The sequence below is a fragment of the Bombus fervidus genome, chromosome 5 (genome assembly GCF_041682495.2).
Source record: "Bombus fervidus isolate BK054 chromosome 5, iyBomFerv1, whole genome shotgun sequence".
In the NCBI taxonomy this organism is placed as follows: Eukaryota; Metazoa; Arthropoda; class Insecta; order Hymenoptera; family Apidae; genus Bombus; species Bombus fervidus.
Genome location: NC_091521.1, coordinates 6,826,865 through 6,854,816, shown reverse-complemented (window position 1 = coordinate 6,854,816; position 27,952 = coordinate 6,826,865). Strand labels below are relative to the sequence as shown.

General features: G+C 29.1%; 4 protein-coding genes across 9 annotated transcripts; 2 read left to right on the top strand and 2 right to left on the bottom strand.

Moving 5' to 3' along the window:
* Positions 1-51: 51 nt before the first annotated feature.
* Ogre (optic ganglion reduced) lies at positions 52-7,162 on the top strand. The gene is made up of 4 exons (XM_072003212.1): positions 52-1,497; positions 3,530-3,637; positions 4,921-5,076; positions 5,487-7,162. The coding sequence occupies exons 1-4, from the start codon at positions 1,249-1,251 to the stop codon at positions 6,057-6,059; spliced, it is 1,086 nt and encodes a 361-aa protein (XP_071859313.1). The 5' UTR covers positions 52-1,248; the 3' UTR covers positions 6,060-7,162.
* Positions 7,163-8,097: 935 nt separating this feature from the next.
* Positions 8,098-10,934, bottom strand: LOC139987215 (octanoyl-[acyl-carrier-protein]:protein N-octanoyltransferase LIPT2, mitochondrial-like). 4 transcript variants are annotated; one of them, XM_072003217.1, is made up of 6 exons: positions 10,777-10,934; positions 10,159-10,289; positions 9,852-10,073; positions 9,639-9,783; positions 9,453-9,554; positions 9,120-9,364 (listed from the first exon to the last, which is right to left on the bottom strand). In XM_072003217.1, exons 1-6 carry the CDS (start codon positions 10,807-10,809, stop codon positions 9,272-9,274), a joined length of 726 nt encoding a protein of 241 aa, XP_071859318.1. In that variant the 5' UTR covers positions 10,810-10,934; the 3' UTR covers positions 9,120-9,271. The 4 variants fall into 4 exon arrangements, with proteins under 4 accessions (XP_071859317.1, XP_071859318.1, XP_071859319.1 ...); XM_072003218.1 differs by lacking the exon at positions 10,777-10,934 and adding an exon at positions 10,548-10,677; XM_072003215.1 differs by lacking the exon at positions 10,777-10,934 and adding an exon at positions 10,463-10,613.
* A 1,032-nt stretch (positions 10,935-11,966) lies between these two features.
* Positions 11,967-15,678, top strand: LOC139987207 (protein fem-1 homolog B). 2 transcript variants are annotated; one of them, XM_072003201.1, is made up of 9 exons: positions 11,975-12,891; positions 12,980-13,320; positions 13,388-13,548; positions 13,638-13,798; positions 13,883-14,026; positions 14,098-14,327; positions 14,533-14,649; positions 14,730-14,836; positions 14,922-15,678. In XM_072003201.1, the coding sequence occupies exons 1-9, from the start codon at positions 12,343-12,345 to the stop codon at positions 15,077-15,079; spliced, it is 1,968 nt and encodes a 655-aa protein (XP_071859302.1). In that variant the 5' UTR covers positions 11,975-12,342; the 3' UTR covers positions 15,080-15,678. The 2 variants fall into 2 exon arrangements, 1 of the variants encoding a protein (XP_071859302.1); XR_011799807.1 differs by lacking the exon at positions 14,922-15,678 and having other exon boundaries at positions 11,967-12,891; positions 14,451-14,649.
* A 1,131-nt stretch (positions 15,679-16,809) lies between these two features.
* Epg5 (ectopic P-granules autophagy protein 5) lies at positions 16,810-27,725 on the bottom strand. Of its 2 annotated transcripts, XM_072003188.1 has the most exons (30): positions 27,335-27,725; positions 26,758-26,994; positions 25,478-26,677; positions 24,998-25,399; positions 24,687-24,909; positions 24,416-24,588; positions 24,208-24,348; positions 23,980-24,140; positions 23,771-23,900; positions 23,149-23,693; positions 22,900-23,077; positions 22,674-22,697; positions 22,289-22,516; positions 22,046-22,209; positions 21,771-21,953; positions 21,579-21,702; positions 20,987-21,505; positions 20,779-20,921; positions 20,483-20,660; positions 20,211-20,408; positions 20,004-20,135; positions 19,687-19,920; positions 19,404-19,587; positions 18,769-19,328; positions 18,477-18,646; positions 18,191-18,399; positions 17,854-18,099; positions 17,573-17,789; positions 17,294-17,503; positions 16,810-17,211 (listed from the first exon to the last, which is right to left on the bottom strand). In XM_072003188.1, exons 1-30 carry the CDS (start codon positions 27,356-27,358, stop codon positions 16,860-16,862), a joined length of 7,689 nt encoding a protein of 2,562 aa, XP_071859289.1. In that variant the 5' UTR covers positions 27,359-27,725; the 3' UTR covers positions 16,810-16,859. The 2 variants fall into 2 exon arrangements, with proteins under 2 accessions (XP_071859289.1, XP_071859290.1); XM_072003189.1 differs by lacking the exon at positions 22,674-22,697.
* Positions 27,726-27,952: the final 227 nt, after the last annotated feature.

Below are 27,952 nucleotides of genomic sequence, written 5' to 3'. Positions count from 1 at the left end.
GCCCTCTCCTACTCGTTTCTACTCCGGCAGTCCCCCTAGTAGATCGAAAGAGTTTCCCTCTCGCCCCTCGGCCGAACAACAAGCCACTGACTTCTCGTCAGTCGACGTTGAAGACTGCTACGTACATACGTGTATATGCCGACACAATTCGGTGTTGGCTGCTGCTCGCAACAACCCGTTCATCGTACGATCTATCTGCACGATATATCAAGGGAAAAAAGTGCCGTGCGGACAAAGGAGAGAAAGAAAGAGAGAAGGAGAAAGAGGGGGCTCGTGGCACGTCGGGGAGAGTTCAAGGTGCTATACAATTTTGCGCTAGGCTGTGTTTCTCCACGAGAAATCTTCAGCCGACGCGACCGAAAGGAATAAGCAGGATTGACAGTGAGTGTCGTAGCTTTGACATGAAGCGAAGAATTACTTAGATCCACGATGTCACGCGATTTTGTGTAGATTCAAGAAACCGGACAATTACACAAAATTGTACGTAATTCAACGTATCACCAAACACTTCATCTACAATCGATCAACAAGAAATCACGTGGAGAAAACGATACACCACCGATCGGAAAGCGGAGAATTCTCACACACGTGCAGTTGTTTATTTACGCAACTTACCTAAACTGGCCGAAACGTGTTGCGCATTCAGATCGGTCGATCGATCGGTAACGAAAGATGCCAATAGGATACGCCTGTTTCCTGAACGCGTCTCAGAATTAAATTTCTGCCAGAAAAGAGCCGTACCTGTATAAGTCCTAGATCGCGGACGTTCGCGATCTCGTTCAACGTGGTTCGGTGACCGATCGCGCGCGCGCGGGCGTGTTCTCTTCGCCTCGAAGAAGAACAAGAAGCGGTGACGGATAGAGTAGGGCAGAAGGAAAGGAAGAAGGACGCTGAAGGAGAAGGAGAATTGAAAGAAAACGAAAAGAGGGAGGCACGCCGCATGGACACAGCCGTACGACGATCGTGTGTCTGTTTCGTTTAGTTTCATTTCGTTTTACCGTTTTTCGAGCCTGAACGTGGTAGATGAGAACTCGCAGAAGTTTCAGTTGATACAATCTTTTTTCCGTGTTTCTTTCTTGTATTCTATTCTTTTTTCTTTTCTTTTTTTTTTTTTTTTTTTTTTTGTTTTCTTTTCGTTCGTGAACGATTCTACCACGTGGGATTAGTTGTGCGAAGGAGGACGCGCGAGACTTACGAGGATTTTGTAAACAATTGAAAAATTTATAAGTTTAATAGAACGAAAGAATCATGTATAAGTTACTTGGAGGTCTTGGACAGTATTTAAAATGGCAGGATATAACGACGGATTCGATGGTGTTTCGGTTACACAACCGCTTCACAACAGTGTTGCTTTTCACGTGTTCAATGGTGATCACGGCTACCCAATACGTTGGCAATCCTATTTCGTGTATCGTTCAGGGTTTACCCACGCACCCTATCAATACTTACTGCTGGATAACTTCTACGTTTACTATGCCGGACGCATTTAATCGGCAGGTGGGTAATCTAGTTAATGACTGCGTCCCTAATTTTCCAACCTGAACTCACGCTTTAATCATGGATATGGTCCTTTACTTTTAACCTTCAGATTTTTCACGAATATCGGCACGAAGTTGGTTCGTTGATAACAATAGAAGAGTGTTGTACTGACTGATTTTTACTATGAATACAGTTTTAGGGTTTAATTTTATGTATCAATAATAGAATATACATACTATGAGAAAACTTTGAAATTATCAGATTAATAGTAGAAAATGTTTCATTAATTATTAGAAATTGTTTTTATCGCGGCATGTTCAATTGCATAACATAAATAGATAAAATGGGAATTTATTGTTTTGCAATCGTAGCAGCAAGTTATTCCTTCCTTGTATAATAGATGTATGTTATTTATATCTTTTGATTCTTTAATTAAATAAAGTATTAGTATAAAGTATTTATTATTATAAGTATTTAGATAAGAATTCTTGATAAGTATTTAAATTTTATGTTGTCATAACTAGAAATAGATGCACCTCATAATTATTGGAGACGTAAACGTAATTAAAATTAGAGATCGAATCTTTTCTTTAATTTCTTTTTAAACAAAATTTTTGCTTATTAATGTCTGTATTGTTACCTAATTAGTTTGAAAGTTACTCGATATTTCTAATCAAAATTGCTGTTAATAATACAGAAAATATAGAATGGCGAAATCATTTCGGGTTATCAATGTTATCTCACGTATATTTTTAAATCTATACAATTTCATAATTATTAAATTTGTTTGAATTTTTCAGTTTTAATTCAATTTTGTATCTTTTATATTTATAATCTTATTATGTAAACAAATTTTTCGCCCTTCAGTAGATACATATCGTAGTTCTATGATATATTTTTTTAAATAAATACTTAGATCTGCACTTGTATTGTACTTGTATTAAATACTATCTACGTTAAGGAATTATACATCCTGTTTAACATTAAAAAATCAAATAATTTAGACTTTAACGAGTTTATTTAATTGTACAGAAATTAAATGTTATGAATATTTTTCGAATTATGATTTTAAATATTTTTAAGTTCACCTCTACCTCCCACATCACATAAAATATATGTATATATTGTGTTTATATTTTTGAATAGCAAATTCACGCGAGTTGAATGAACAGGACCATTCTTGGAAATGACATACTATATATAAACAATTTTAGATACATGTATAATGTATAATAAAATACTATATACTATGTATAATGGTATAGGTTGTAACAAAAACTTGTTCGAGATATGATATGTGATAATCTATGATAATGTTTGTGTCAATCCCAAATTTTTAAGCAAATTTAGTAATCAGTCATATACATAATACGAATTTGTTCAAACTTTAAATATCATGATGGACATTTTATGTTTTTATAAGTTTATTTTTCAATGATGATTTAAAAGAACAAACATTTTCGAACACATTTTAATATATTTTCAACATAATCCATGTTTTATTTAAATATCAATAAAAAAATTAAATCTAAATAATATTAATAAATATTATGAGTATTGATCATAATAAATATCTTTAGGATTTTATAGGAAATTTTGTTTTCTTCCAGTAATTTCTTCTTTCTGTTCCTTCATATTATTTAATAAATATGATTTCCATACTATTGATTGATTTAAAAAATCTTATATTTGCATATATTTGCAAATTTTCCGTATCATAATCTACATATTGAAATATTTTTCTAAAAATTTTATTATAATACCTAATCGATAATAACTATTATTTAAGTAATTTTTCAGAAATGTTATTATGATACTTAATTAAGAATAATTCATATAGTTGATATATAATTCCTTAATAATTATTAATTTTTTCATTTTTTGTCATATATTTGTAACGCTAATTACCCTTTTGACCAATATTTTTGATACGTCCTGTAAAAAGAACGAAACCAAATATATCGCACGATGTAGATATAAATTTAATCAACTACACCTGCAGTCTTTCGTCATTACCTATTGTTGATAGAACATTTGTTCCTTTTATTAGGTCGGTGTAGAAGTGGCGCATCCAGGAGTGGCGAACGACTTCGGCGATGTGGATGCAAGGAAATATTATACTTACTACCAATGGGTGTGCTTCATGTTGTTCTTCCAGGTAAAGACTCGTTTATCAGTAATCTTGCACACGCGACAGATAAAGCTTGGCCGCGACAGCTGCGCGCGACTTCTCAGTTTAAGTTTTTCTTTACTGTCGTCGCTGTTCTCTTCTTTCCGTATAGGATATCTGAAACTGGTTCGCGAGTACGAATGCACCACTGCAAAAGATCGATCGGTTAAAACTTTATCACGACTTCTCTACTGATAATTCTGATGTATTTCTTCTCGCAATGTTATCACTTTTTCTCGTTATTTTTCGCGAGAACTGTTTTAATAAATAATCTTCATACATTTAACTCTTAATTTCTTACGTCCGTATTTTTATTACTAACACATATGTTATTAAATTAGATTACTTAATAATTGTATTTATTCAATCACTATGTTGTAAATATTAATCTAATATAACTATTTTTTTGATTAATATAGATTTGTTCAAGATTTTCTCCATCAAAGACACTTAAAATTTTCCACTAAATTATGTTAATGAATAAAGATTCAAATTTTGAAAAACGAGTGATCTATAGTTACGGATTAATAATAGATAGAACACTTTACTTGAATTAATAAGTAGAAAGAAGCTGACAAAACTGTTTTATTTAAAAATGTGTACACGCAATAAAGCTCCATTTTTTATAATGGAATTTTAGTCAGCGTCCGGTTAATTGTCAAATCAATTTGTTTATTTAATTTTGAACTCTTCGTTGAACAAATAGGTGAAAGATAAGTAATTGCAACCTGTTGCATAGGAAGATACATATTTGAACATCTTCTGAAAGGTTTAGATAAATAGTTTTACCGTATATATAAGTATTTTTCATAACACCATTATAATTTCTCTCACAGATAAATCTAATATTAAATCTTCACATATCGCTGGAGACAGATTACATCAGCGCGGATGTGAATTCCATAGGTTATATAGGATTATAGTACAAGAGTATTTTCATTCATCTAAATATTACGCAAGGATTGATATGGAGATTTTAGAAACTCTCGTTTATAAAGAGATATTTGTTAAATTTTTTTAAATATATTCAGTGCCATAGGATTGATTCCAATCTTTGCTTTAACGAAAAAGCTAAAACTGTAATGTTTCTGCTACTGAGAATATTTATCATTGGTAATAAATATTAAATCTATTAATCGATTACGATTTCTTATAAAATTCCGCTTTTTTTATTGTTTATGGAGATTATTATGGATATAGTATATTGTAATAACGTGAATATAATTTTAAGATGATCTATTAGCCAACCAAATATTCATAATTTTTCACAGGCAGTATTATGCTACGTTCCGCAATGGTTGTGGAACATGTGCGAAGGCGGTTTGATCAACGCTTTGGTTATGGGTATGAATCATAGTCTCGATTGCGAGGAGAACATTCAAAAGAAAAAGTCAATGCTAATGGTTTACCTGATGCAGTATAGAAAGGTACTACGATTATTTATTAAACATTTAATTATTTGTAATAATTAGAGTTTCTAAGATAAGCCGTAAAACATAAATCTAAATATAAAACTAGTAAAACATTAGATACTAATAATGTTAGAATATGAAATATAAACAATGATACTATATAAAATACAATACTTAACTAATAATAAACGATAACATTTAATTTTGCATACCGCCTTGTATTTCTAAATGACTAGTAGCTTTTCTATCATTTTGATCAAACTTATTTGGCCAATTTAATTCTTGAATCCTTAGAAAGAATTTTTCGACAGTGACACAAAAGCGTAAGAGCAAAGGCGAGAGGAAGGCTGAGACGATTTGGTTAGATCCAATTTGCCTTCATTGAGTCCAATTTATGCCAATTCACCGATTGCTTCTTCTTTCAGACACACAACACGTATGTGTATCGGTATTTCGGCTGCGAGGTTCTCTGTCTCATCAACATCTTCCTTCAACTGTGCCTGATGAATCAGTTCTTTGACGGCGAATTCCTCAGTTATGGTCTGCGAGTGCTCTCACTACCTGACGTTCCCCAGGAGGAACGTGTTGATCCTATGGTCTACATTTTTCCACGCGTCACTAAATGCATATTCCACAAGTATGGCGCGTCAGGAACAATACAGAAGCACGACTCGCTATGTATTCTCCCGTTGAACATCGTGAATGAAAAGACGTATATTTTTATCTGGTTCTGGTTTACAATCCTATTGGTTTTGCTCTTGGGCCTAATAGTCTACAGAGCTGCCATAATCTTTGCCCCAGCAATCAGACCAAGATTGCTTCAACTATCCTCAAGACTTCCCTCTATCGAAACCTGCTCTAGCATCAGCAAGAAGATTGATTTGGGTGACTGGTGGCTTCTCTATATCCTCTCTTCTAACATGGACTCATTAATATACAGGGACTTCCTCCAAGAGCTCACAAAAAAAATGAGCGACACACATTCAGTCGCTGCTTAGACTTAGATTTTCATATTTTATAATTAAGATTGAAAAACACTGATTAAAAGATAACAGTTATGGACTGATTTATTGATTGGTCACTAGGACATAGGCAAATAATATACTGACCTATGTCTCCATCTGAAAATGATGAAGCATTAAGAAAATTTATAGAGATATTTTCCTAACTAGCGCCTAGAAAAACAATTGCTATGTACGACTGACGTAATAAATACGGTGAAGACACTCTTGATGCCGCGTTAAAGTGACCACTTTAGGATCTCCGTGTGTGTGCGTGTGTGTTTGTGTGTGCTATTGCGCATGTATGTAGGTGTGAATGATGTGTTTCGTGCACACGCACGCGAATCATTATTTTTTAACGATTAGATCCTGAGAGAGAATTGTTCTACATCTCTTTATTTAGTGTTCGTTCTCCAAAGCAAACAAAGCTATTTTATTTGTTCGAGAAGTATTGCTCAAAGCAAATTGTTTCTACATAGGATATCAAGGATATCTTACTGTACGAGGATATCTTTTACTATACAACATTTTTTTGTCATGAGATCATTCTGATATTTTTCTAATGTATCGATCTTGTGATTATAACGACATATGTTACTGCATATTGTAAAAGACACTATTTTGATACATTCCCATATAATGTATTCAAATCCATTTCTTTAGTTCTTTATTTTCTTTCAACAAAGATTTTTTTCTTTTTTAATATGAGTATATTGAATTTTTAAACGTACATTTTACGTTAAAATACAAATGGGGATAAGTTTTCAATGTGATCAAGTAATTACAGTACTAGAAAATAATTTTTGTATGGTTAATGTAAGTATATAACATATTCCTCGAATTGGATCGTATGTCATATTTTAGTAGCGTTTCAGAAAAATACAATATTTTTTAACTACAAAAGAGTACTAAGGAGATGGATGTTATAAATGATGGAAATGTTATTATAAATTTGTTATAATTTTGTCCATTTCTGTGAATGTAAAAGGCGCATGTTGTCTATGCATTCTGTATATCGAACGATTACCCATTTGTATTCCATCAACAGGAATACATTGTCGAAGAAAATTTTTATTAAATGTTATAAATTTTCAAGCAGATTATACCTTCCATTATGCTTTAACCAATTTCTATGTCCTAGTATATTAATGTATAAGTATTAAGCAAATTGTACCATATATATTACATGTATTTCCTATTGGAAAATCAGAAACGATAAACAAAAAGACGAGCCGAATTTTTACGGTACTACTTTAGACGATTAATAGGTGATTAATGAGAGAAGTAAAGATTGATACAGATGGATAATGTTTTATACAATTTTACGATTTATATTTAACTGCTGCAGCGATATTGTATCAAATGAAAATATTCATATAGTAAGTACACCTATTGTTGTTCATTCCATTCATTGATATTTAATTGTAGTAAAAGATTTTTCGTTTAGTTTACTATTTTGTTCAAACATATGAAATAGTTAGTTATTTCTGTCTCGATTTTACCTTTGTATTTAATGTTTATTTCGTTAATTTAGTAAGAGAGCTAAAATGTAAGGCTATAACATGCAATACAATGCTTTCCTTTCTTTTTCTTACATGTTCTTTTAAGATTTACCTAATGCTAGAGAATGTTGTATACAGGTAAATGATAACGTAAAACATGTTGATAGAGATATCAAAAATATGTACTTTAATTCGACCATGTTATGCTTTTTCTTTGGTATTATTATTATAGTATTTACAAAAAATAAAAGTTTCCTATTTAAAAATACACGAATATTTTTTTATTTAAATCTTATACTATTAAACCGAAGTTTTTGAAATTGTTCCTTTTTTATATCTTTGAAAAGGCAAAAAACATTTTTCATTAAATTAGCTTTTATTTATTTATTAAAATTTTTTTTGTAAACACAGTGCAGTGAAAGGACATTTCTTATTGGACTCTCGTTTCATTCCAACCTTAAGGGTCATTAAGGGTGGAAGGAATTGTACCTGCAAACAAGATGGACAAATGTAAGGTAAAAGTAAACTCAGAATTTTCCATTAGAGTATGTTCTGTCCTTTGTATTCTGATTTTCTTCCTGCTAGACCATCGACATTGAGTCTCTAAACAATGACTCTGATTGGGTGATTGAACAATGAAACGATGTACGATAATTTCGAACTTCGTTTTTAGTTTACATATCGATATCAATTTCCCAAAAGTTCCCGCGATAAAGTATTTATTGAGATATCTAGAGAGATTATAGAGAAATAACTTCAAACACAAATAACTAGTATAACTAGAATTAGTAATACCGCACGAGATACAAAAATGACAAGAAATCAGGTGATCCCCTAAATTCTAAGACAAGAATTGCTATTTACCTTTTGTCTCGCTAAAAAAGGTAATAATTTATAATAATAAAAGTAAAATGAAAAAGAACATTTAATCTCATGTATTATACAAAATTATTTAAATTTATTAAAATTATTACATTCAACTTTTTAAGTCTTTTGTGCACACATTATTGTTAACAAGCTTAAACAATTGATAAGATTCTTCTATTGGATATTCAATTAATGTACATTGAAATTGATCTTGAAAAGCATTTTGAAACAATGGTAGCACATCTTGAATGGTAACATTTATATTAAGTTCCTGACTAATGCTTGTTACACCCTTTCCTTTGATACCACAAGGTATAATATGATTAAACCAACTTAAGTCTGTATTACAATTTAGAGCTAAACCATGTGTTGTTATATAACGACTTCCATGAATACCAATGGCACAAATCTTTTTGTCATTTACCCATACACCAGTGTTTGGGGATGTTTCACCTTTAATGCCAAATTCGGCGCATAAACGAATAATCATTTTCTCTATTTGGCACACATACCATTTAATGCTAGCTTTAAATTCTTTTAAATTTAATATAGGATATGCTACTAATTGTCCAGGCCCATGAAAAGTTATAAGACCACCTCGATTTGTTCTAAAAAACTCAGCACCTAAACTTTTTAACTTGTTTTGATCTTTTAGTGTATAATCTTTATCTCTAATTCCAACTGTATATACTGGATCGTGCTCAAGCAATACTAATGTATTGCAACTATTGTTTTCTACTTGCTTTCTTTGGTGATGCTGATCAGATAATATTTTTTGTAGCTTAAGCCCAAATCTATAACTTAATCTACCAGCCCATAAAACTTTAACTATTTTTGTAGTCATATTGAGACACTAATATTCTGTGTCTCCTTTAATTCATTATCCTTTAAATTTGCCCGTTCTTGTATAGTTACATGCAAGAGCCAAGAAACCTGTAAAAATAATAAATGATTTTAATATTAAAATTAAAAATATAATTGAAGTAGTAATAGTAATATAATGTTTTTATAGTTAACATACATAAGCATCCGTTGCTGCATAAAGTTTCTGCTCATCATTTAATGGATGCATATGCCATTTACTTTTTCTAACTTTTGGATCCTTACTAATCTTTTTCTTTAACTAAACCAAGAAAGATCACACAATGAGTAATATTAATTTCCTTTTATCATTTGAAATTTGTTTTATTGTAATCAAAATACCAACCAAATATTCTGTTAACTTCTCTAAACTCCACCGACAAGACCTATTTAATACTGTATTTGCAAATTTACCACAATCAAAACAATTGTTTTCTACGACTTTACAAGCTGGAAATTCCTTAAAATCTCTACCTAGTTTCCAGATATCACTGTAATATAAATAAATTATGAAAAATACATGAATTTTATTATAATAAAGCTTTATCAATTAACTGACTTCTTTATGTTAACTCCAACTAATCTCACTTTTGGATGACTTAAAAGGACCACAAATGCAGCTGGTAATTTTTTTAATGAATATATATGTAACAGATAACAAATATTTTCACTGAAACAAATTTGTGCCAAGGCTGTTTTACCAGATCCAGTTTGAAAACTAAAAGGCCACTCCAAATCAAATCCTATTGGTACTATTTTATCATATTTTTCTATTTCTGTTCTAAAAAAAATTACAATGAAATGTTCAGTATAAATTAATATTTGAGAATCATCTTTCTTTTCTAAGTCAATTGTGTAAGTCTTACATAAGATTATCACAAATCATAGCACATTCGTTAAAATCATTGACATAATTAATATAGCCTGAGAATATAATTGGTGGGAGTTCAGATACAGTTGATTCTTCCTTTGGAGGAATCTTCTGGTCTAATGTTGCCTATTAAAACATTTATGTTAATAGTGAAACATAAAATACATATAAATTTTAATAAAATGTTTGGAATAGTTAAAGTTGGTTAGTATGTGCAGTATAATATATCAATAAATTTTATCTGATTTCAATAAAACACAATAAATAGGGAAAATGTACAAAGTGTTCCAGTTATTAACCTCAAAAGTAATGCTACAGATCACATTACGATAATAACATTGATACATTTAAATTGGTCATCAAAAGCTGATATCGTATTCTTACTTAATTTAATGAAGATATAAATAACAACAATCGAATTGAGGTTAAGAGAATTGAGCGTTATCAACGTTGAAAACACTATTAAATTTTCAAATAATAAAAATTCCTAGATAATTGTTATAGATAATATAGATTCTTTAATTTTTATTGTATGCTAAAACATTATATACAATCTGCATATAGCATTAATACAATCAATATAATAATAAATAATATCGTTATGAATTAATACCTTTAACTTAGAGGTAGAGCTACGTGTAATCATTATTACAACAAAAAGAAATAACTAGCACAACTGAAAATTCAAACAAAAAACAGTGAAATAAAAAGAAAATTACAAATTATTTTAAGTTTCTAAAACAAACTTTCTTATTTGTTCAAAAATGTTACGCATCTCACTGTTACCAACCAAAAATTAGTAATTTTCTTTATAAAACATGTTTTGTTTTACAAGAGAGGAAATTTCCACTCTGGTTTTAACTACTATCTGAAATTGTCTCTTCGAATATTTATTATATTTGAAAAATATTATGATTTTTACCAATTTCGAAAAATTGATAATTTTGTATTGACATAAATAATTAAAGTGTACTATTTGATATGTTATTCGCCTGTAATACCACAATAAAGTAGGAAATAGTAAAAAATGGCGGGAGTAATATTTTTTCGATTCATTTACTCCCATTTCATTCTTCAATTGGGGATCTTTAAATATTCAGACTTCAAATATTTGCAAATGAATCATTTAACATATGCCATTACAATATTCTTCGCAGAAAATTAAATAAGTTTTTCCAATAAACATTTTATAATGCGAAAAATAACGAAAATATAAAAATGGCTCAAACAAAATATTTTGTTTCTTGAGCTTAAATTTCTCTCCAAATTAAGATTTACATGTAATCAGTTAATCTATGGCTAAGAAATAATACTGCATAGGAAGATTCAATAACACATACTCACATATGTATAGATACATATTCTAACGATTGGGAATTTATATTTTATTCCTAACAGCGATCTAAATTAGGTATGTTCTATTAGAATAGGAATTTTTAAACGTATGGATAATAAAAAGTGAAATGATATTTAATCCAGTTTACTTTGTGTAAACTTATTAACTAAGAGTAATTATTATAAAGAATAATAGAAGAGTGATTTCGTACTTTATTATTTCAAAATTTTGCAAAATTATGTACTATATCTTTAACTTAGAAATTTAAGACTTAAAAATAACATATGTATATATATATATATATATATATATATATATATATTTATTTAAATCTTGTAATAAATTGCAAACTTTGATAAATGAAATTTTTCGTATATTTTAAAATTAATGTATTGTTTGTTTATTTTTTCAAATTTTATCGTAATTGATACAGTGTCAATTATTATGTAGGCGAATAAAAAAATAAATGTGCATATTTCAATTTTCATTTTAAAAATGAAGTAAAGATGATTTTAAAATAGAACTTACATAGTGTAATATGTATTGAAAGTCTGAAAATAATTATTAAGCAGTTGTAAAAGTAAAAGTGATTATAATAGTAGTAAACAAGATTATAATTAATATCGAACGTTGTTGTTATACAAGATTATCAGTGTACTATTATATATTCTCAGAAAAAATTTCAGGTTTTCTTGTAATATTTATTGTATGTATGTATATTATGAATGTTTGGAGGTTAGAATGACATCGACAAATTTCAATAAGAAAAGAATATTAGTATAAATCTATTTTTATATCACGCTTAACGTCTAAAAGGAACTTAGGAAGGAAATATTAAACAAAATGGAAAATACTAAATTAAATGAAGATTCAGCGCAAATATCACAACTATTTTTAACGCGTGTTTATTATGCTGCCAAAGATGGTATGGCTATTATTCTTTATAATCTTCTCAGTAGCAAAGATGCTAAACTGGTAAATGTTGTGATTAATCAAAAAGTATTGGAAGAAGATGGTCAACATTGTACACCATTAATAATAGCTGCACGATATGGCCGTGATAAAGTAGTTAAAATATTACTTGATAAATTTAAGCCTGATTTGGAACAGGAAGGAACAGTTAAATTTGATGGATATGTTATTGAAAAGGCAACTGCTTTATGGTGTGCTGCTGGTGCAGGACATTTGACAGTTGTGAAGATACTAGTAAAAGCTGGTGCCAATGTTAATCACCCTACTAAAAGCTTATCTACCCCTTTGAGGGCAGCTTGTTTTGATGGACGATTAGATATTGTCAAATATTTAATAGAACATAATGCAGATATAAATATTTTAAATCAGTTCAATAATACATGTTTAATGATTGCTGCATATAAGGGTCATTTAGATATAGTAAGTATAATATTATAATTTGAATAATATAAAATTATATATTTAACTTATAATGTCAATTTCAGCAATTTTATTGTATTTACAACAGGTGACTTTTCTTTTGCAAAAAGGTGCAAATCCAAATGAGAAAGCAAATTGTGATACAACTGCATTACATTTGGCAGCTGAACGTGGATATACTAATATAATATCTGAATTATTGAAATATGGGACACATATGACAAAGAATGTTAGTGGAATGACACCATTAATAGCAGCAGCAGAAAAAACTAGGGCTGAAGTAGTAGAATATTTAATAAAATATGTAAAAGTTACTAGAGAAGAAGCAATTGAAGCATACGAGCTTCTTGGAGCTTCTTATGCCAATGATGAGCGCAATTATTGTTTAACAAAAGCTTATAAATATTTATGGAAAGCAATGAAACATAGGTAAAAAATATTTATAATTTTAGAAAAATGCTATTCAGGAACAATTAGTTAATTCTTGTTGTTACAGATTCAGAGATCCAGATAATATTATTTATAAAAAATTAGGTAAAAGTATAAAAGCATATGATAATTGGAAAGAATGTGATACTCTAGAAAAATTGAAAAGTATTAGAAATAATCAAAATGCTATTCATATGGAATCATTGGCTATTCGAGAGAGGATACTAGGTTACAATTTTAATTCAATAAATATTGATAGGATAATTCTTTTTTGTTATTCTTTTTATCCTGATTTTTTATTATTTTATTAATATTAGGACAGCATAATCCAAAAGTGCCACATCATATTATATTCAGAGGAGCAGTTTTTGCAGATAGTGCTAGATTTGATAGATGTATAGATCTCTGGCTTCATGCTTTATATTTGAAGCAACTGAACAATATACCAGTTGTAAAAGATCTTTTAAGGTTTGCTCAGGTATTTATCCACTAAATGATCCGATCAAACAATTTTATATATTCCCTATATTTCGTTCTATTTTTTTTAAAATCTTATTTGTAGGTATTTTCACAAATGATACATGTAGGAGTAGATCTTGAGTTTTCTCAAGTCTTGAATGTTTTAGAAGCTTGCGTAACAGAACTTACTCGTAATAAATCTAAACTCAACAATCCTGATTCTGAGGAAGATATAGAACAACATATTGTAAGCTAAAAAATTGATTTATGTGTTGAATTATGTATTATGTAATAACTTTCATAAATTAAAAATTGCAGGAGGAGATGGAATCAAATATTACAACTACATTGTATATATTGACAATTTTAACAAAACTTTTAACATTGAATGAGAGTAAATATGAAGAACAAGATAAAAAGAAGGCATATCAATTAGTTCATAAACTCTGTGCTTTACAATTACGTTTAAAGGATGGCCAGACATTACTGCATCTTGCTGTAAATGCTGCCACTTTGGTGGATGATTTCCATACTAACCATGTCTGCAAGTATGTTTATAAGTCTGTTTTTTTAAAGTAAAGTATCATGGTGAAATTTAATAGGAGTTTAGTTTTGCTCATATTAGATAATGTTAATAAAGTATTATTAACACTCTTTTTTTATTATTTTAGTTTCAAAATGAAAAGAAATCTGAAATTTACTTTTTGTTCTTTATACAATATGTATAAATACAATATTGCGAACGTCTTACAGATTTCCTTGCGCTGCAACGACTAAGCTACTTATATGTTGTGGTGCTGATGTAAATGCAATGGACAATGAAAGGAATACACCATTACATATTATTGTTAGTTATAGGGAACCTGTTAGGTACAGTTAGCTGCATTGTTTTATTAAGCCAAATCATTTTTAGTGAAAAATGTTTTTATAACATATCTGAAATCTTGCAGTGATTTTATGACTCTTCATTCCATCATCATGGATCTTATAGAAGCTGGAGCGCATATGGATACAGTTAATAGTAATGGGAAAACTCCGTATGATGCTGTCGCTACAGGTCTGTTTAAATAAATTTGAAAAATAATATAAAATATTTAAAAATAAGACTTTTTACATAATATATTAATCTTATCTGTATACAGGTGTAGCAGAAATAATACTAAGGACTCAAACTAAATTGTCATTAAAATGTATGGCTGCAAAAGTCGTGAATGCTTACAATTTGTCATATTATGGAAATGTACCACGTTCTTTGGAAAGTTTTATTGAACTTCATGGACCAGGTCTTAATCAGGGTTAGAAAAAGTTATTAATAAGCAGCATATTACATAGATAATTGTGTTAAGTGTAATCAATTTAAATTATTTATTCTTGATACTGTGAACTTTTTGAGAGTGTACAAAACATTTAAGATATTTAGAAAAGATTTAGTATATTTGTAAATTGATTAATAATGAGATTTTTATGAATGATATAAAAGCATTCTTTCTATTATGTAGATGCAGATAACGAATTTTTTATAAGAAAAACATTGTATATTTTTAATGAGCAAAGTCAAAGTTATTAACTAGTTATTAACTTAATAAGTTCCAAATGGAAGGAAAAATTACATTTAGCAATGTTATTTTTTAATTATTGCACGATAGAAAATTGAACAGATAAGTTACTTGCAACACATGATGAAATTCTTTTATATCTTTTTTATTTTATTTAACTATATTTGTCAACGATCTTCTTCTATGTAATAGTATTATTAATTAGTAATTGAAATGAAAACAACACATTTATGAAATAGAAGTAATACAATTTGTCCACAAAATATAACTAACTTGCTGTTATATTACAAATTATAATTAAATGTATAATGACCTGAATAAATAATATAGTATTAATACGATACATTTATGGTGTTTAGGAATAAGTCTTTAGATATAGAGTTTGTAAATTTTTATACATGTATTTCGCAGATTAGAAGGAATGTAGAAGGAAAGAAAAGCTAAGGATTTAATTCAGAAGACTCAGTCACACAAGTTCATAAATTAATCTTCTTAATCTGTTCTTTTTACTAATGAAAATTTGTTCGATTTATGGACAGTATTCCTACTATCACCACGTAGTGATGAAAGGGTGGAACTAATCGTCATTGTTGCTTTTGCCGCACATTCTCGCTTTCCTTGCCCCACTCGGGTACATATGTTACGCTCTTTATCTGATACGAGTACATATAGCCGTTCTTATCGCATACTACTGTGTGCCTTGTCTGCGGATAAGCCATGTGCTGTCATCTATTGGAGACGGAAGCAACAGAAACTTGGCGCTTGTAAGAATAGATAACAACACATGACTTGTCCGTAGGCAAAGAACGTAATATTGAGCGATAAACATAGCGATAGTGACTAGTTCTACTTTTTCACCGTTACGGGATGATAGTGTTTTGAAAATTTATTCGATTTGCTGTTTCTTTGTAAGACTGACTAAGCTTATAGACCAGAAATGTAACTGAAGTTCATTTAATAAATAAACAAACAGCAAATCGAACAAATCTTGATTAGTAGAAAAAGCTAATTAAGAGGATTAATTTGTGAATATCTGTAATTTCATTTTTCAAATGAGGCTCTCAGTATATTTTTATACTTCATTTGATGTGTAAAATGCATGTATAAAGATTAATAAATTAACAAACTTTATTTTATCAATTTAATATTCTATTTTTAATCATAAAATTATCACATAATTTAAATACTTAAATACATAGATCTGTTACAGACATATTAATTTTATGCATATATAAACATAATGCATACATGTAATTTTATACAAATTGTTATATACATACATATGTAAGTTTTATTTTTAAATAATTATTAATACATAATAATTCAGATAATCAGCAATAGATGTAGTCAAATGTTTATGACTAGATTTATATAGGATTTATAGTTTTTAAAACTGCTTTACAATATTTATGCAAAAAATGTACTACTTTAAATTTTTATACAATAAAAAATAATAAATATAAACTAATGGATATAAAATTACCATTGGCCATTTTCATTTTAATCTGATCAAAAAATATTACACTAATCTATCAAAACATGCAAATACCTTTGATTATATAGCTCTGTTGTCAATACACCTAGAATAACTGTTGCGTTGTGCAAAGAATTAGCAGGATCCCTAATTAATTTAATAGATCGTTCTATGTCTCCTGTAAGCGTCACATATTGTTTATTCAATAAAAGTGCTTCTAAAGCCTGCATAGCCTTAATAGCTTCTGTACTAGGTCGGATTTCTAATACATTTGATTCATTTGTTTTTGATGATGCCACTCCAGGGGAATCAGGTGTAAATCTTACTATCTGTTGTTCTGATTTTGATTCAGGTAATTGAGCTAAACAATACACTCCTATCACGCGACTTAAAAATTTGCACCTATATAAATATAAAAGAAATTTTATACAAGATAGAATAAAATGTATGTTAATATTTTATGTCATAAAATTGTTTAATTTACCTTATTGATAGATTGGAATTTTTTTTAAGGCCAATAGCTCCTAATATCCCCCATCCCTGTGCACTATCATCAGCAATCGTTAATAACGAACGTGCTAGGCCTTTAAGAGCTCTAGCAGCAGTTTTGGTATTTTCATTATACTGACACTGTCTATATGCTAATTCGCAAGTTTTAGCCCAAAGAAGAGGTAATTTTTCTTCATTTATATTCCTAAAGAAAAAATATTAAATTAAATGTAGGCACACTGTAATGTAGAAATTTTTAATAATTTACACTTACGTTGGCTTAATAGCAGAAATCCAGTCAACTAAATTTATAAGAAGCACTCCTTCTTCTCTAATGTCTTGACATAATGGAAGTCGCTTAAGTAAAATAAAGTACAAAGTAAGAAGCTTTCCCTCAGAAATTAAGAATGTCTCCAATGGTGGTCGTCGAGGTATTACTGATTGGAAAATTGTTAAAACTGAAGCCCAAGTTGGTGAAACTTCTTCAGATGCTGCCATACAAATCAAAATGTTAAAAACTGTATAACTGACTATACTCATATTTGTTTTACATACAATTAAATTTAAAATATGATTCTAATGCAGCCTCCATTAACTCTCCAAGTATAGTTGGTGAAGTAACTGTTGTTCCAATAACTTTAAGTATACTCATAAGAATTGGATTGTTAGCTGTTCTTTTTGAAAGCCACAATGTCCAGCTAGTGCGAAGATGTTCCATCAGAACTCCATGTTGATTCATAACACACAGTAATTCAGTAATTAGTGAACTTGCTTCTGCAATTTGTTGGGATTCTGGAACAGCTAAAGATTTTTATTTTTTGTTTTAATTGTACTTCTTTAATAATTCTAGATATATGCAATAATTTAAATTATATAGATGTGTCATATTTACTATTTAGGATAATAGCTTCCATATCATCTAGCATTTTTGATAATGTATTGTTGAATACTTTTGAATTTGTAGATAATAAAGGTTTATATCGTGTTGTACAAGCAATTAATAATTTTATCGTAAAGTGTATATATAGTTGTCTCTTTTTTCCTGTAGTTGGGTAAAGATGACCTACAACAGGATCATAGCCTGCTGCCACCTTTAACAAACTATTACATCATATTTATTACAGAATATCTAATTTGTAAATAAAATTAGGATAATAAAATAAAATTATTGTATATACTTATGTACAGCAACATCTATAGGATGGCATTGCTCATTGTACGAATAGAGAACAACTCTTGAATCACAGTTCATGGCATGCCAACGAATTATTGGATCATAGGCAGATGCATCTAATAAATGCCAAGAAAGTTTTTCAGTATCCATAATTAACTGAATTACTTTATCAGTCTGAAATGTATTGTTAATACATTAACATATCCTTAAGCTGATATTGATCATTTTATTAATTGTTTGAATTTAAGACTTCTGCATATATGAATACAGAGACTGTGAAGAGTATAATTAATTACCTGTCTAACGTTTGGTTCAGTAGATAATTTTACCAATAGATTTAATAAACAAACATGCATCCTCGCTATGAGAGCTAATGGATGTGATGCTAATAAGTCATTTATCCAAAGTGGCCAGTGTACACATGTAAACACGCTTCCCAGGAATAAGTGACTATCTGGTAAATTTTGATCAATTACTTTTGCCATCAATTCCACATCATTTACAGATGGATAGAAACGATCCCATGGCAATGATAGAAAGTTGCCATGAATAACGTTCAGAATATGATCTTTAACTGAATCATGTGCAAAATTGGTAACATAAAACTGCCAGACGAAACAGAGTATCTTGTTAGATGCTGGCAAGATATCGATAATAAAACGAACACATTCAACAAACATTGCTACAAATTTGTTAGCATATGGGCCATCTGTTACAATCCATGGTAATAAAACAGATCGATCATCTGTAAGTTGTTGAATCCATGCGGCAGCTGGTTCTTTTAAATCTTGCGTCCGATACGGTGCAATCCAAGGTGAATACATTTCACTTAGGACAGGCCATATTTTCTCACATACTTTAAAAACAATAATTATGTTTATTACAAATATGGTATGTATAATATGGTATGATGTATGGTTGAAATGCTTACATTGGTCTCCTAATGAACCTCTATCAGATTGAAGAGTAAGTGCAACAAGAGCATGACCTACCATACCAAGGAATGTACTTAAAGGTTCATTGTAGATTCTATATTTTGGATATAATCCATAAAGACCATATTTTAAACGTTCCTGCGTAAAATGTCTTTTTAATAATATAGCTGTATCATATATCTGTAATAAAATATAGAATATATAAGTTTATTTCAAATTTACGTAAAAAGTTCCGAATTAGAAATAAGTGTAAAATATTGTAAGCTTGAAAACACAAACCTCTTGTCGAGAAAGAAGTTTTTGCTCAGTAGCATAATGACGAATTTCATCTCTAATTTTAGAATAACTTGGAAACGCATTTTTTGATTTACCACCGAGTGCTCCTAGTAAATCTCGCCAAACATCTAGTGATAAATCTTGCCTTTCACTATTTTTTAATACAACACTCAGAATTTCACCATAATGTTCTGGGAATTCATGTAATAATATAAGTCGGAGATGATTCCTAAATAACTATAAAAAAATGTTTATCAAACAAAACATTATAAAAATTCTTTGTAATATATGTAATCATAAAATATGAAATTTATAAATACCTCATGTAGTACCAGTTTCTTTTCATCTGGATTAAGACCCATATCACAAAGAGCTCTAAATATTAAGTGTATGAACGTTGATCGCTCGCTTAATCTTGGACGCTTATAATTTAACCAGATTCCCACGTCAAACTAAAAGGAAAATAAATGTAAAGATTATGATATTTATGTAAACATATAAAAATAAAAAAATAGAAAATAACGTACTTTTGATAATAATACAAAACAAAGATCGACTTTTGTACTCATAGAAAATTCTACAACAGTGTGATACATTTGTAAAAATGCTGAAGCACTACCAGCAACAGGCGTAAAATAAGGTCCAAGTAAACCACCAAGGTTTGATTTCTGCATAATAGTGCTTAATAATTGTGGAGCTTGAGTTTCTTCCCCACTAATAAATATCTATTAGAATTGATATTACATATTAATAATTCATCTATTAAAATTATTTCTCTTAATTTTACAATTATACGGACCTGTCCTAATCTTTCTAAATAAGTAGTCATAAGTTGTTTTGTTATTGGGCAAATTGATGCTTCTTCTGTATAATGGTCTATAAGACAATAAAATAATTTAACTCCACTTTCTTGAATTTCGCACAATGCTGTTGTGTTTTCATTTGTTCGATTTACAGCTATTTCGTGTTCCAACATTCTAAAACGAATAATAATATATTTACATATTTAATTCATATATATATAATATATATATATTAATGTAAATTTCAAGACATTATTATATATCTTAAAGATATAATATGTATTATACGCACGCAATTAAATGGTCTAGAAAGACAGATACAGAAATAAGCATACTTGATGGTGGTAGAGTAGCTTTTATCAACAAATTTTCATATTCAGCTCTATTTTGTTTTATCATGTGATCAATAGGATCACTCATGTGAGCTTCAGGTACCTAAATATTACAATGTTGTATAAATAATTTTATATTTAAAATTAGAAGAACATTATTGTATTTACCTTAATTGTAATTACTGCTGGACCAGCGCAGTGCACAGTAGGTGGTGTTCCTGATATAGAGTGTTTCTGATTTGGAGGTGCTGGATCACATAATGCATGTAATGTTACTTGATTCTCAATTTCTCTATAAAGTGTAGGCACTAGTTCCAAAAAGCTAGAATTCACTGCAGTATGCTCAAAAAGCATTAAATTATAAGTCTCAACATAGTTTAATATTGATTGAAAACATCCTACAGCTTTTTCTATTACTAAATCAGCATTGTATACAGTTTCTATAGTTATATCAATAAGATTTTTACGATAGTAACCATTTGGAGGAGAAACAGGTCTTTTATATGTGGTCAATCTTTTAAATATTCTTTGCAATGGTTCATCCATTTTAGGAGGTGAGATTGATACATTTCTATCCTTCTGATCGAAATTTTCTTGATTTCTACAGCATGTACGCTCCCATTCTTGAACTGCCATTTTTTGGTTTTGCTGAACTGCCCAATAATCAATATATTCTAACCATGGTGTCTATTTAAAAAAACAATATAATCAGTCATATTCTATCATGCTGTATTTATAATAAACGAATTAAAATTTTTACCCAATTATCCTGAACAAGTAATATTAATTTTTGTGACATATATTGTGGAGGTAATGCTGGTAAATAAAGACCTGGTTCATGTAATCTTGGTTCTTCAAGCCACAAACTTAAAGTTTTATAAAGCCTATAAGAACAGAAATCTATCATGTTTTTCTTACAAGTCTTATATACATTATATCTGATGTTACATACTTTGCTGCATTAAAGTAAAATGCTCGTCTGTCATCAGTGATTGGCACTCCATTATCTAATTCTTTTTCTCCTTTTAACTGAAAGTATGTAGTAGTATCGTGTAATCGTTTTTTTAATCTTTTTAAATAACTTAAATTAATCATGCCTTCAAAAAATTTTTCACCCATTCCACCATGATGAACTCTGAAAAATAATTTCATTGTCATTCTTATTTCTATAAAACGTTAAATTCATACTTCTATAAAACATGTAAATTCTCCTTTTGTAAAACAAACCCTGACATTGACGGGACTCTTGCAAGAAATAATGCAAAAAAGTTTTGCCATAAAAGAGGAAGAATAGGATGTCCTATAGGTGTATCTAGTGCTTGCTGCGACCAACGATATATAGATAATCCATTTGCTCCGAACGGTTGTATTTTTACAGTTGCACAAGCTCGCTAAAAAGATATTATATATATATATATTTTACATTATATAAAATTTCAAGAATTATATGAAATACTATATAAAATATACCTTCATAGCAGAATCTAATGATATTTTAGGCTGTGCTGACAATTCCTTTAAAATCTCATGCCATAACCCAGTTTTAATTTCTCTGTTATATTGTTCAGTTAGTAGTACTTGATAAGCAACCCAAACAGATTGAGTAGATTTTCCTAAAAGACTAACAGAATTTGAAGAACCAGTTGCCCAATTTAAGAATGAGCCAAATGATGTCATCACATTGCGGTTAGACGTAGTCTGAAAATAATTCATTAAATAAATTTTTTTATATCACAACCAAATTTAATACAAACATACAATATAAGTATCATATATATATTTGCATATAAATAAAATTAGATTGGTCTCATAAAAACAAATTAGCATATATTTTAAATAAAAGGAAAAACCGCACCTCATTATTTTCCTCTATGGCAAGCTAGTTAAATGGATATAATTTCTCAATCAATATAAGGTATAGAAATATTACCTCAATTAAAAGTAAAATTCAAATTTAAGTTAAATATATTATAACAATATATTAAAGGAATAAGTATAATGTAATTTGTTAAATTGTTTAAAACTGATATTTTAATATTTCTAATTATTTAACGTAATTAAAACTGCAATAAAGATCTTACAGAGAAAAGATTCTGAAACATATAATCCATTATCGATTTTGTATCCACATGGAAAAATGCAGCACTGATAACTATATCCATTAAATACATTACGCTTTGGTCTTTATTCCAATCTGGTACAAGTACAAGTACATTTAACCATAGGTATACAAAATCTCTTGGTGTCTGCAAACGGTATCTATAACAAATTATGTCATCTTATAAATGAAATATTATTGTCCAGTATCAATATTCAACATGTTTACCTACTTTTTGTAATTATATAAATGTGAATGTATCATATTTGAAAATTGTTTCAATATTGTTCCTGGAAAGTCGGCTGTTATAAGGCTTTTAGCGACTTTCATATAAGATCTATCGGCCGCAATTAGAGAAATAACAAGACTAATAAATTTATCATTCTTAAATAATGAATCGATACATCCCAAAAATAACGGTATTATATGATGTAAACATATAAGCACTTGTTCGTATTTACAATGATATTGTAATATTTCTAATTGGGCAAATCCTTTGGAACATATCAAAGGTATAGAATGGCCCCATAACGTCATGATTGTTGCCACATAACACGCAATAGGTTGCTTTTCTAATGTACCAATGACCAAAATTTCCAAGCGTGAATCAGAGTCCATGTCTGGTACATCAGCAAATGCTGCAGTGAGGTTCATAAGTGCATAATGACAAAGTGCTTCACTTTGATCAAGTAGGTGTAGTCTAAATTTAGAAATCATATCCCATGCCCATAATGAAAAAATATGTTCAGCAGTTTGAGGTCTTATCATTGTTGAAACCTATAAATTTTAATATAACATAAATATCAAGATTGATTTCATTAAATAAGTATTGATGTGGAATCTTCATATTATACCTGTTTAACACCTTCTACCAATAAAGAGGCATTTTGGACAGAAGAATCAGGTACATATTTCATGGTGAGTTCAACAATTAATAATGCTATGCGTCTATGTACATCAATAGGAAGATATAAGTTACCACTTCTGTAATGGACATAGAAATTAAACTATCATTATATATTAAATAAACGAACTTTAGTTCAGTTAAAAATTATATTCTTACTCATTAAATCCCCAATTTAAGTTAGTAAGAATTAAACGGGCTAACTGATTCTCAGTCGATGTTAATGGATATTGATTCAACCATGTAGAAAGAATAACTATATCTTTTTCATGTGGTACCCATTTGTGTAATTTTAAGTCAGTGAATAAATATAAACTTAGCTAAAATTAATAAAATTAAATTTAGACATATTTATTTATAGAAACATGTAATAACATTTTTTCATACTTTCCCAGCTGATACAAAATTATCTCGTAACTTCAGTAAGATATCTGATAGCAATGAAGGATATTTATTTGTTAAATTTGACAGAAGAGATCTAGCATCTTTTGAGCAAGAATCTTGTGTTTTTTCACTAAGAAATCCTATCTGTAAATTATTCTTATGTTTAAATGTCTAAAAATTATACGTATATGATACAGACAATAATACGTACTTGAAACAAATCTATTGTCGTTGTCCTTATAAAATCATAATCCTTATCAGTCCTTGCCAAAGCCATATTAGCAAAGGTTGTTAAAAGAAAATATGATTCATCCCCTGGCATGTTACTTAACTTTTCTTCAAATTTTGCACGAAGTTGTGAAGAATTTAATTCATTTATCGAATCTTTAACGTTTATATTAATATTATTAATATAACATTATACTATCAACAGTCAATTTTAAAAATATTCATATTGTTCTTATTGTAGAATTATAACATACCATGACTATATTTATTAGTAACGTGCGTATCTACTTGTGTACAATCAGTGTGTAAAATATAAAATATTTGCCATAAATTATTGGATGATATTACATGATAGGGCATAGAAGCTAAATATTGCCACGCCCCCAAACGACGTGACGAAAATATGCATAAAACTGCTTTTAAAAAAAAGCAATCAAATTCAAGTTGAAGTTTTATCAATACTGATGCATGAGTATTCTGTAAGATAGAAATTTAAGAGTTAGTATTATACAAAATAAATTCAAATTTATATATTAAAATATTTTTAACAAAGTAGTAATACTACCTGATTTTTATCGAAATCTTCCCATTGATCACTAGCATATTGCACAATATCTCTAATTAATGCACTTAGTCGTTTGGTTAATTGTCTATACCTTGGAGAATCATATGTTTTTAAACCTTGCTTTAAAAGTCTAATAACAGTTGTAAAAAACGCGAACACTCGTAACAAATGATAATATGTAATATAAGTTTTGTTCTGATAATAAACATTCTTATACCGAATACATAACACTTGTTCAAATACTTTAGTAAAAGGAATTTGGTTTAGTAAAGAAATAAGGTCACTTTCAAATAGATTTGCACCAACATTAGCTATATCTTCATCTTCCTCTCCTTCCTCATCCAACATTAGCCAAATAGTATCACCTGGACTACATGCTGTATCTTGCAATGATTGTTGTACCTAAATTATTATTATTGAATTAGCCAATTATCATTTAGTAATGATCCAAACACCTGTAGTAAATTACAATATATGTACCTGTTCAAGGAACTTATCTCTATCTTTAATAGGTAGTAGTATTACAGCCAGTGTGGTTACTACATGATCTAAATATGGGTCATTCAATGGAGATACGCCTGATTTACCAAGGTCTGGATGTATAGGAACTTGAACAAAGCTATGAGCCCAATTCATTACCCCACCAGGACATCTCAAGATATGATTCAATATAAATAAATGATCTTGCCAAGTTGCTATTTTCAACAAAACTTCTATTAATCTTTTAAGCCATTCTCTAGTATCTGCTACAAATTTTCCATCTTTTAATAATTTTCTTTGAAAATTAAATAATATAGTTATGCACATCCTAAGTTCCATTAGTTGCGAAATTGCTTGCGAAGAAATGTGCAGTGGTAACAGATTTACATCTTTACTATCAAAAGGAAACTCTACAAATTTTTGACAAGAGTCGTAAACTCTTTGAACATACTGTTCAATTTGAAACCTGAACATTTCTGCTTCATAATAATATAATGTTTGAGTGTTGTATAATAAATCCTTTATCGTTGATAAATTTCGAGTCAATGCACTAAATGCCTGCTGATTGAAATGTGCAGTGCAATATTCATGTGTAGCAAAAACAGGATTCCCATCTTGACATTCTCCTGCTTCCCTAATACAGGCTTTATCTAAACGCCATAATTTTTTTTGCAATTCTTTACAGGACTTTTTTAAAATTTCCAATTCATGGGAATTGATAATTAAATGATTCCTTACACGAAGATAGTTCGTTAAAAGCTGTTGGAATTTATGTTGTTGTCTAATTGTACTACTCTTAAGTTGTACTTCAACAAATTCTGAAATAAATATATCAATCAATGCTAACTCTTTATTAATATATAATGATGCTAATTGGCTCTCTGTGAAAGGCATAATTTCCTCAAAAGTAGTATGCGTGTCATCTATTTCATTTATGATAGAATCTGATTGATTGTTTCTTTCCCCCTCTTTCTTTTGTTTCAAATTTTTTGTTTCCCTCTCACGAGTGAAATTTTTTGAATTTGATATATTTGAAGTAGCTTGAGATAAATTTGGTGTTGCAGTTCCATTATTAAGAGCATCAGATGTATTATCAATTAATTCTATCATAGAAATCGATGTTGTAACTTTCTCCACATTTCCCTCTAAATTATTCAATGATGATGTCAAATCATTCCCAATTTTAACATCAATTTCATTCTAAAATTTAATTGAAAATGTATTTTGATTATTTATAAGAAACAAAACATATTTGAATGCAGAAAATAGTATCTAAGTACTTTGATATTTGTAACTTGTGACCCTTCTGTCTCTTCTGCAGTTGTTTGAATAGATTGTTGTTCATAAAGTTCAGTGTCAATCGCAGCAGAATGTAATTCACTTTCCATATTTTCAATGCCTTCTCCCTTGGGATAATTTGTAGGAGATTCTTCGAGAAGACATTCAAACTCTTCCAATGTTGGAACATCTGGTATTTGTTGTTCTATAGAAAGTTTAGTCTTTTCTTCTTTCTTTTTCTAAAATAATATATTTATATATATAACATAACTTTCAATTTTATGAAATAATAAATTTTATTACTTTTTATAGGTGACATATTTAAAGTAAGTGTAAAATAAGCTATGATACAAAGCTATTAGTAATAACAATAAATATTCTAATACAATATATAATATAATTTATCTATTGCCATGTGCTACATTAATTCAACATCAATATAAATGTGCAGAAAGTAAATATCTTTTTAATATTCTTGCCTGTATTAATGACAAAATAATGGATTATTATTGCATACAAGTGAATCAGGTAAAAAAGTTAGAGAAAAGAGAAGAAAAACGTGAAACAATAAATGTTTACCTGTTGTTGTTTTAATATTTCCATTTTATACACATATAAAACAAATTTTGTGTAAATTTCTCTTTTATATGTAAAAGTCAAATTCAAAGTCAAAATATAAAATATGAAAAGTGGTGTTTATGGCACAATAATAAATTTCTACGACGCTATTCTATATGTTGGCATTGTATATAGAATTTAGATAGATTTGGATACACTATGGTTTCTTGTGTAACCTATCATTTTTCAAAATATATTAAAATCTCAAACTGATAGTTCCCATAGTACGTTCATTCATCATATTGATTTCTCATTTAAGGGATCGATTGAATAACTTTACAATAATAAAACTTGTATGGAAAATTTCTACGTAATAACTGTTACCACATTACAGATTTATAATTTTCCGTTCATCGACCGAGAGTTACATGCAAATAAAGTGCTGCCTCACAGTGGTCAAATACAGAATTATATGGTGTACTATAAAATTAAGAAATACAAATACATATACCTTTTTCTCATTTTTATTCAATTTCTTTACTTCTGTTTCTAAACATTATTTTATGCAATTGCTATTATTTTTATTTAATATTAAACGAAACTTTTTCCTTTTAATTACCAAATATTTTCGAATCTTCC

What these genes read in the sequence shown, in the direction of transcription:
- Ogre (XM_072003212.1), top strand. Translation starts at nt 1,249, where the DNA reads ATGTATAAGTTACTTGGAGGTCTTGGACAGTATTTAAAATGGCAGGAT. An exon ending in GCTTCATGTTGTTCTTCCAG is followed by an intron (nt 3,638 to 4,920) that starts GTAAAGACTCGT and finishes AATTTTTCACAG; the next exon opens with GCAGTATTATGCTACGTTCC. An exon ending in ACCTGATGCAGTATAGAAAG is followed by an intron (nt 5,077 to 5,486) that starts GTACTACGATTA and finishes TTCTTCTTTCAG; the next exon opens with ACACACAACACGTATGTGTA.
- LOC139987215 (XM_072003215.1), bottom strand. Translation starts at nt 10,510, where the DNA reads ATGTATCAATGTTATTATCGTAATGTGATCTGTAGCATTACTTTTGAG. An exon ending in TCTGTAGCATTACTTTTGAG is followed by an intron (nt 10,290 to 10,462) that starts GTTAATAACTGG and finishes ATGTTTTAATAG; the next exon opens with GCAACATTAGACCAGAAGAT. An exon ending in AGAAGTTAACAGAATATTTG is followed by an intron (nt 9,555 to 9,638) that starts GTTGGTATTTTG and finishes TTCTTGGTTTAG; the next exon opens with TTAAAGAAAAAGATTAGTAA.
- LOC139987207 (XM_072003201.1), top strand. Translation starts at nt 12,343, where the DNA reads ATGGAAAATACTAAATTAAATGAAGATTCAGCGCAAATATCACAACTA. An exon ending in TGGAAAGCAATGAAACATAG is followed by an intron (nt 13,321 to 13,387) that starts GTAAAAAATATT and finishes TTGTTGTTACAG; the next exon opens with ATTCAGAGATCCAGATAATA. An exon ending in GTATGATGCTGTCGCTACAG is followed by an intron (nt 14,837 to 14,921) that starts GTCTGTTTAAAT and finishes ATCTGTATACAG; the next exon opens with GTGTAGCAGAAATAATACTA.
- Epg5 (XM_072003188.1), bottom strand. Translation starts at nt 27,358, where the DNA reads ATGGAAATATTAAAACAACAACAG. An exon ending in AAGATTTCGATAAAAATCAG is followed by an intron (nt 24,910 to 24,997) that starts GTAGTATTACTA and finishes TCTATCTTACAG; the next exon opens with AATACTCATGCATCAGTATT. An exon ending in ATTTCTGCTATTAAGCCAAC is followed by an intron (nt 17,504 to 17,572) that starts GTAAGTGTAAAT and finishes TTTTTTCTTTAG; the next exon opens with GAATATAAATGAAGAAAAAT.